Below are 9,107 nucleotides of genomic sequence, written 5' to 3'. Positions count from 1 at the left end.
CGGCCCCTTCACCGCTGCCTCCATGGCCACGTGACATTCTCCTCTCCCGTCTCCGTGTCTCTCTTCTCCCCTTCTCATGACACCAGCCACACTGGACTAAAGGCCAGCCCTACGCAGCAGGACACCATCTCAACTGATTATATCTGCAACAACCCAGTTTTCAAATATAGTCCGCTCTGAGGTCCTGGGAAGGACATGAATTTTGAGAGGATGCTATTCAACGCAGGACAGGCACCGTCAACATGATTTGACTGTTGGTGTTGATTTTGATCATCGGGCTGGAGTAGCACTTGCCAGGCCTCTCCACTATAACATGACCCTTTTCCTTTCCCTCTTTCCATACTGTCCCTTCAGAAGGAAGTCACTAGGAGCAGCCCACAATTAGGAAGTGGGAAGTTATGCTTCCTCCCTTCAGGGGGAAAGTTCTACATAATTTATTTACAATTCTTCTGCGCAGGAGACTTGTGTGTTTTCCCTACTTATTAATTTAGTCAATCTATCCAGTTACACGTAATGCCGATTCAGAAGTGTTAACTCGTCTCCCTGTGGGAAACAACTTGACCGACTCGAGGACAGTGCTCATGGGCAATTCCTTTTGCCTTTAGTCTAACTGAAAACTCCATTCATGTAAGTCAGCACCTGTTTCCTCCACCCTCTTCAGGGAGGTCGCTTTATATGTTTAGAAAGATAGATTCTCTTGTCGCAGTCTTCATTCTTGCCTGGGATCCGCCAACCTCCTAAACGATCTTTTAGAAATCTGCCTCCACTAAGGCTCACTCTTGGTGTCGTAAAGTTTTATAGGTTATGAAAAATGTGTAATGTCAGGTATCCACCATATAAGTTATCAGAGTACAGAGGCTAGAGAAATACCTTAAGCAATCCCACAAGAATGCAGTCATCCAAAAGCTAAACGTGGAAAATTCTACAGAACAAGCATCCTAGTTTCTTTAACACGCAAATGGCATGGAAAAATGGAGGAGAGGGAAACTGTGGTAGATTAGGAGAGGCTTATGAGACACATTAATCAGTTGCTCTGTGAGGGCTTTCCCTAGATCTTGATTTGAACTAACCAACTGTAAAAGAGACTTTTTTTGATTTTCCTTTTTAAAATTTTTGGCAGTGTGACAGGTGGGATCTTAGCTCCCTGACCAGGGGTTGAACCTGCATCCCCTGCACTGGAAAGCTTGAGTCTTAACCACTGGATCACCAGGGAAGTTACAGAGACAACTTTTGAGATGCCAGTTAAGCAACACATTGAAAGTGGACACATGGATTCATTTCAAATGTGGTTGGGGAGAAAGACCCAAGTAGGAGTTTGTATTCCTGGTTTGACTGGGAAGGAAAACAAAGACAAGAATAGCTCTATCTCAGTAAAGTTACAACACGTTTTTTCAGTTTCTGTAGAAGGAAAACCAAGCTTGGAATAGCTTCAAGAGCAGCAGCCACATCACTCCCCAAGATCCTGGGATATGTCCAGTGGGAGAGTGGAGACAAAGGGATGCAACTGGTTTTTCCTTCACTTACCTGGTAAATTGCTGTACCTCCTTAGGACTCCTCTTCCAGGAATTCTTCCTGGCTTGCCTTACTGCAATAGCCCACCCCATGCCCCAAGAGCCTCCCTGCGCTTTCCTTCTCAGAGCCCCATCAAGATGTACTCTGTGACACTGGATATGGGCCTTGTGCAATGAGAAAGCTCAAGGGTACTGCCAAGCCCCTGAGCCTGGCTGGAGCTCTGGGTACTCGGACCACAAGGAGCCATTGCATAATCTCAAGTAAGGTAGTGGCTGCTGTTCTGTTTCCCTTTGGTTCAATAAACCTCACCTCTCCTTCAAGAAGTACTGACTCAGCAAGGTCTGGCAGGGCCACCTTAAGGCTGCACCACCTTAAGCAGCCCCGCCCCCAGCACAACCAATAGCCCAGCGGTGGTAACTGGCGACTGCACAGCTATGGCCAGCCTGCTCCGGCCTACAACTTGGGGACTGTTCTCCTGGAGGGGCTACTGCTCCAGGGGGACGCAGGTGGGTAGGAGGGGAGGGGCCCCTTAGAGGGTGGGGGGCCCGGCTCCGTGCTGCCCCAGCATTCGGAGATCTCCGGGGGAGGATCGCTGGGCTCACCCCGTGTCAGATGTGGGCGTTGAGTGAGGGGGCCTGGAGGGTTTCAACTCCAGAGCGCCCCTTTGGGGCTCCGAAACACACACACATTTTGAAAGAATGCCTGGGAGGCAGGAAGCTGGTTCTAGGCCAGGTCCTGTCATGGATTCGATGGCCTCTTTTCCCCGTCAGTAAAAAGGGAAGAAATACTCAGAAGGGCTCCAAGAGCCCTAGGAGGCCCCGGCCAACGTGGGCGGGGCTGTGGGTGCCGCAGTTCACAGGCAATGAAGCCCCACCCCTCCCCTCCCACCAGCCAGGGGGCCCCAGCTATCTCTGAGTGACCCTGCCAACGCGTGTTCCTGCCCTGTAGGGCAGACTCAGCGCGGGCTTTGTGGAGGCCCTGAAGGCAGTCGTGGGGAGCCCGCACGTGTCCACCGCGGCTGTGGTCCGAGAGCAGCACGGGCACGATGAGTCCATGCACAGGTGGGTTCCCCTCCGCATCAGAAGCCCCCGGGAGCGAGGGTCCTGGAGTGTCTTCGGCCCCCTTTTGGGCGCTCCGGCATTCTCCACCTCTCCTCTATGCCCCCAGAAGGGTGTTCTCTACCCACTGCGCAGCCTCAGGCCCTGCAGTACCTACACACACGAGCAGGACCTGAAGGTGCCACACACCCACACTGCTGAGGGTCTGCTTGCAGGTGCCAGCCTCCGGACGCCGTGGTGTGGCCCCAGGATGCGGAGCAGGTCGGCCGGCTGGCAGCCCTGTGCTATGGCCAAGGCGTGCCCATCGTCCCCTTCGGCACAGGCACCGGGCTGGAGGGTGGAGTCTGCGCGGTGCAGGTACGCGCTGCGGCTGGCCTCGGCGGGCCGGGCTCTCCCGTCACACTTGTCCCAGGGGCGGCGGCCTCCTCCACCACGCGCAGCGCCCCTTACCAGCCATCCTGCTGGGAGGCTGGCCACGAGCTGAGGTCCTCCTGGAGGAAGACCTAGGGCAGCCATCCTTTGAATGCCTCCCGCCAGGGTGGCGTCTGTATCAACCTGACCCGTATGGACCGAATCCTGGAGCTGAATCCCGAAGACTTCTCTGTGGTGGTAGAACCCGGCGTCACCCGCAAAGCTCTCAACGCCCACCTGCGGGACCGCGGCCTCTGGTTCCCTGTGGGTAGGCTGGGGTCTTTCCCCGGGCCTGGCGGGCTCCCTGGGAGCGGGGTGTTTCTGAGGCTCGGTGGGACCCCTCTGCGAGCCCCAAGCTGCCCTCTGCCCTCCAGACCCAGGTGCAGACGCCTCTCTCTGCGGCATGGCGGCCACTGGAGCCTCGGGCACCAACTCTGTGCGCTACGGCACCATGCGCGACAACGTGCTGAACCTGGAGGTGGTGCTGCCCAGCGGGCAGCGGCTGCACACCGCGGGCCGCGGCCGGCGCTTCCGGTGAGCGCCCTCTACGGGACCAGCCGGCGCCTCCTGTGAGCGCCCTCCCCCGGCCGCGGCCCCGGGAGAGGCGCGACAGGAGACTGTCCTGTGGCCCAAGCTGGTGGTCCAGTGGTGGGGGTTGTACCAGGGAACGGCGGGGCTTCCCCGGCAGCTCAAGCTTCGAGAATCCGCCTGCGAGGCAGGAGCCCCAGGAGCCGCAGGTTCCATCCCTGGGCGGGGAAGATCCCCAGAGGAGGGCACGGCAGCCCCCTCCAGGGCTCTGGAGGATCCCAGGGACAGAGGAGCCTTGTCCACGGAGTCGCAGAAAGCTGGCCAGGACTGAAGCGACTTAGCAGGCGCGTAGGGGAGCGGCTGCCTGGGGGGTAGTCTGCGCCGAGGGCGGGCAGCCCAGACCTCGGGCTCTACTCCCTTCCGGCCTCTAGCCAGAGATCTGGCGACATGTGGCCTGGGTGCTCATCTGCCTTGTGTCCCCGGGCCCAGGAAGAGCGCAGCTGGCTACAACCTCACCGGGCTCTTTGTGGGCTCCGAGGGAACGCTAGGTCTCATCACGGCCGCCACTCTGCGCCTGCATCCTGTCCCTGAGGCCACTGTGGCCGCCACCTGTGCCTTCCCCACCGTCCAGGCGGCGGTGGAGAGCACCGTACACATCCTCCAGGCTGCAGTACCTGTGGCCCGCATTGGTGAGCAGTCCAGGTGGGCTCCCCGGGGGAGGCCCCCTTTAAAGCTTCACTTCACCTGGCCTCTCCTTGGCCCCAGAGTTCCTAGATGAGGTCATGATGGATGCCTGCAACAGGCACAGCAAGCTGAACTGCTGCGTGGCACCCACGCTCTTCCTCGAGTTCCACGGCTCCGAGCAGGCGCTGGCAGAGCAGGTGGAGCGCACAGGTGTGTGGGGGTGCTGTGGGCAGGGGGCACAGGCTGCCCCCAGAGTAGAGCTTGGTGTGACTCTCCCTGTCCCCCACAGAGGAGATCATCCGTCATAACGGAGGCTCCCACTTCTCCTGGGCCAAGGAGGCAGAGGAGCGCAGCCGCCTCTGGGCAGCCCGGCACAACGCCTGGTACGCAAGCCTGGCCCTGCGGCCGGGCTGCAAGGTGAGCAGGCTGGGATGCAGGCGGGACCCTTTCCTCGGCCTGGCACCCTGTTGTCCAGGGTGGCCAGCCGAGGCCCTGGCGGGCAAGACTGCCACATCCTTGGGAGGGAGCCCCTTCCTTGAGCCAGGCCCTGGGTACAGGGACCGAGCAGTGGCAGCATGGTGCCCTTAGGAGTTTGAACACAAAAGGCAGACTTCCTGGAGGAACAGGTGGTGAAGGGGGGGTGGTAGCTTACGGGAAGGGGAGGCGGGGCCCCAGGCAGCCAGTGCTGGGGTGCCTGATCGGGGGTGGGGAGCAGGCGGAGCGCCCTGGGAACCTATCTGGGCCAGTCCTCTTGCTCCCCAGGGGAAACTGAGGCTTAGAGACAGAGCAGACACATGCAAGCAAGAGGCCGAGCTCCCTGAGCCCATCTGTAGCCTTGACCCCTTAACTTCTGGGCACGCCGGGTGAGGGGGGATCGCTTACGGAGCTGCCACAACTCAGGGCTATTCTACCGACGTGTGTGTGCCCATCTCCCGGCTGCCGGAGATCCTGGTGCAGACTAAAGAGGACCTGGAGGCCTGGAGACTCACAGGTTCCGCCAGCCCCCTGCGGGCGCGTGGGGCAGGGCACGGGGGAGGCCAGGGCCACAGCTCTGTCCTCTGGGCCCCCAGGAACCATCGTCGGGCATGTGGGCGACGGGAATTTCCACTGCATCCTGTTGGTAGACCCCGAGGACCCTGAGGAGCTCCTCAGGGTCCAGGCCTTTGCAGAGCAGCTGGGCAGGTAAGAGCGAAGCGGGAGGCAGGGCAGGAAGGCGGTGACAGGGGCGGGGCGGGGGCGGGGGGAGCTCCCGCTGAGGGTCCCTTCCGGTTGCCTCCCAGGCGCGCACTGGCGCTCCACGGCACGTGCACCGGGGAACACGGCATCGGGCTGGGCAAGCGGCAGCTGCTGCTCGAGGAAGTGGGCGCGGTGGGTGTGGAGACCATGCGGCGGCTCAAGGCCACGCTGGACCCCCGAGGCCTCATGAACCCAGGCAAGGTGCTGTGAGGGGCCCTGGGCACCTGGCCCTCAAGCCCCCAGAGTGGCACCTCCCGTTCTGGAGCCTGTTTGCAAGCCCCCAGACTCTGCAGGGGTCTTCCCCAGCTGGAAAGGCCTTCACCTGTCTTTTTAAACGCACCTGAGGCCATGGGGAGGAGAGAAGCTTGGACAGGCCTCTGGCTTCTCCCCAGCTCTCTTGCTGTCCTCGGGAGCCTTTGCTTCAATAAAATTGCTGGGGGTCATTCCCAGTGAAGCAGCTTCCTCTCTGCTCTGACACATCCGGGCCTGGGTGGGCACCATGGGTCACCCCAAAGACTAGGTCCACTCCTCTCCTCAGCCTCCACAGCCCAGGACAGGAGGACAAAAGCTGGGGACGCAGCACGCATAGCCCAGCTCCATCTGCCTGGTGAGGGGAACGCCCCTTTGCTGGTGGGGAAGGGAAGTTCTGCTCCACGTTGTCAATCCTGCGCTCTCCCCCACCCCAAATAAACTTGAGCCCCACTTGCAGCTATCTGGAGATGAGCAAGCTGCAGCTGTGAATGGCCTCCTGTGCCTGCCCACCTCTCCTCCTCCAGATTCTCTGTCCTTCCGTGATGCCCTCATCCCTCACCCGGCCTCTGCTCTTTGACCTGTTGCAGCCTGAGGAGGGGACAGTGCTCAGGTTGCAGGAGGAAGGTCACTTAAGGGGACTCAGGTCCCTGTCCCAGTTGCTCTGCCCGTGAGAACCCCAGGACCTGAGGGTTAAACCGTGGCCATCCTCACTATAGACTTCCCCCACTGAGCCCCCAGTCTGGGCTCTAGAACATTCTGATCATGTCCTTCAAATGGCTGCTACCAAGCACTGGAGTGATTTTCCTGGTCCCACATCTGTCCACGGTGTGGTATGTTTCTCTACCAGCTTTCTTGACTCTCAACGTCAGGCTCTGTCCCCCCTGAGGCCTGCCCCAGGCTTGGTCACAATTTCTAGCCAGAGCTCCTCGTCCAGGGTGCCTGGTAGTTGTTCCCCCTAAGCCCACGCGAGGGCGCCTGACACCACAAAGCTCAGACACCAGTACCGCCTGGGGTGTCTGCTCCCCTCGCAGGGACTTACAGCTCTCAGCTCTGGGCCCCCCATTTCCCAGGGTACAGCAGACACCTGGAGCCCAGGAAACAGATCTCCAAGCTCCCACCCACCTGCAGGTCCCAGGAGCCTCTGGTGCAGGCCCACCTCCCTCCCTGGTAGCCTTGGCCCTCAGGAAAGAGGATGAGCAAGGGGTGCAGGGGAGCCAGCGTCACCCCCCAACTCACTTCACTCCTATCCTCCTAAGACCCTGCCTCCAACCCATCACCCATCAACTGTTCAGGCCCCCAGCAGAGGCAGCCCCTCTAACTGAGACAAGCTTGGTTCGAACGACTCCTCTGCTAACACCAGGCTGAGCCCCGAGTTCGCTCTTCTGACATTTCTGTCCCTTGGATGTACCAGGGGTAGTGTGGGGCAAGTTTCATGTCCCCCCACTCCCCAATAAAGGAAACAGCAACACTCTAACCACCAGCCACATGGACTCACTGGTGCCTCCCCTCCACGCAGGCTGCCTCCCGCCAGCAGTCCTCCAGGGGCAGCATTCTGCAGGGCCAAGGCTCCTCCCTGGTGTGCCACCCCACCCCCCAGTGCCTGGCAACTAGTAGGTGCTCAGGGAATGGCCATTTCCCCAGAGTTCTTTATAAGGAGAAGCTCCAAACATGCAGGAGAGTTGAAAGAACAAGCACACTGTTCACTGAAGATTCAACAATGAATATTCTTACCTGGCTTGCTTCATGTGTATCGCTGGAAAATCATTTGGAATTGAGTTACAAATTTTTTCACGTCATTCACCTATACAATTCAGCATGTTTCCTAGGAATAAGGACCTAAAAACCTTGATGTGATTAAATGGCTGCTGTGCGTGCTAACTTGCTTCAGTCGTGTCTGACTCTTCGGGACCCCATGGACTATAACCTGCCAGGCTTCTCTATGGTATTCTGCAGGCAAGAATACTGGAGTGGGTTGCCATGCCCTCCTCCAGGGGATTTTCCTGACTCAGGGATTGAACCTGAGTCTCATTATGTCTCCCGCATTGGTAGGCGGTAGTCCCACGAGTGCTGCCTGGGACTACTAGATGACTAGTTTTAGTGAGGTGCCCTTTGCCCAGGAAGCCACCCTCTCCAAGTGTGCAATCCACTTGGCAATCCTCCAATAGCAACCCACTCCAGTATTCCTGCCTGGAAAATCTCATGGACAGAGGAGCCTGGCGGGGTACAGCTCATGGGGTCACAAAGAGTCAGACATAACTTGAACAGCCGAGCGTGCTGAGCCCTTGGCAGAGGGAGTGGGTGGAACCCACCTCCTAGTTCCTGCCAATCCCCCCTGCCCTCAGAAAGGCAGAGCTCGGGAGAACCGTTTGGCTGGAGGATGACAGACACCAGTTCCATCTGGGAAGTCAGGACAACCCCATCCCACCCCCGCCCAGAAGCTGGCAATCTGGGGCTGAATTCAGAGGACACGGCCACCAGCAGAGGGCTGTAGTGAGCCGGGTGGGAGTGAAGTCCCTGGGGGTGGGATAAACGCCAGCACAGGAGCCTGGAATAGCACCCGGGGCGTGGGCTCCAGCCCTCCTCTCACCCAGCTCACCCAGGGTGCCGCCAAGGCTGCCAGGTCTAAGCCACCGAGGTGGGCACATGGTTCCCCCCTGCCTGCAGGCCTAGGGGTCAGGCAAGGAGACGTTCAGGGCCAGCTTTGCTGGAGGAATTAAATATAGAACAGGGAGACACAGTTGCCAGGCAGAAGCAGGAGGTGCTGTGAATAGAACAGTGCTTTCTGTGGTGACAAAGCCATGAGAGAGCCTGCTATGCATGTGCCAAGGCCTCTGGGCAGATCCTCTGACCCTCACGGTGCCCTCTGAGCTGTGACTTTGTTCCCACTTCACCTGTGGGGCATCTGAGGTTTAGATGGGAGTCCTTTCCCCAAACATGGTTCTGCCAGGCAGAGAAGCCCCATACAGACAGTTTAGAGCCCAGGTTCCTGCCCCCGTGGCAACTGCAGGTTTCCGGGGTCACCACTCCACCAGCTTGGACCCAAACTCCTCTCGAGTTTTTCTCTGGAACGCTGGACATGCTGGGGCCTTGGCTCACAGCTGCCCACCAGCCTGCAATGCACAGAGCAGGTGCTTCAGCAAGCATCTGACAGAACACGACTGCAGGGCCTTGGTGGGGTCAGAGCCCACACGCAGGGGGCTGGAGGCCGGCAGAGCATGTGTCCCCCTCCTGAGCTGCCCTCGCAGGCCCTGCAGTGCCTCTCCGGGAGCGGGTCTGGCGCAGAGACAGAGGCCAGGTGGGCACTGGTACCCCCTGCCCTACACTTCCCACCCTGCCCAAGGTGTGCCAACTCTGATGAGCCCAGAGTGGCTGGTTCTAATTCAAGGGCTCTGAGCTGGCTCAGCTCCAAAGCAAGGCCTCTTTCTG

At 59.2% G+C, this 9,107-nt stretch overlaps 1 protein-coding gene across 5 annotated transcripts; it reads left to right on the top strand.

Moving 5' to 3' along the window:
* The first annotated feature begins 1,938 nt into the window (after positions 1-1,938).
* On the top strand, positions 1,939-6,141 carry LDHD (lactate dehydrogenase D). 5 transcript variants are annotated; one of them, XM_042230726.2, is made up of 12 exons: positions 1,939-2,018; positions 2,461-2,573; positions 2,786-2,927; positions 3,108-3,249; positions 3,356-3,515; positions 3,999-4,198; positions 4,275-4,403; positions 4,483-4,610; positions 5,094-5,184; positions 5,264-5,375; positions 5,474-5,630; positions 5,968-6,141. In XM_042230726.2, exons 1-12 carry the CDS (start codon positions 1,947-1,949, stop codon positions 6,016-6,018), a joined length of 1,497 nt encoding a protein of 498 aa, XP_042086660.1. In that variant the 5' UTR covers positions 1,939-1,946; the 3' UTR covers positions 6,019-6,141. The 5 variants fall into 5 exon arrangements, 4 of the variants coding, with proteins under 4 accessions (XP_042086660.1, XP_042086662.1, XP_042086661.1 ...); XM_042230728.2 differs by having other exon boundaries at positions 2,404-2,573; XM_042230727.2 differs by lacking the exon at positions 5,474-5,630.
* Positions 6,142-9,107: the final 2,966 nt, after the last annotated feature.

This window comes from Ovis aries, chromosome 14 (genome assembly GCF_016772045.2).
Source record: "Ovis aries strain OAR_USU_Benz2616 breed Rambouillet chromosome 14, ARS-UI_Ramb_v3.0, whole genome shotgun sequence".
In the NCBI taxonomy this organism is placed as follows: domain Eukaryota; kingdom Metazoa; phylum Chordata; class Mammalia; order Artiodactyla; family Bovidae; genus Ovis; species Ovis aries.
This window is presented reverse-complemented; position numbering and strand designations above follow the sequence as displayed.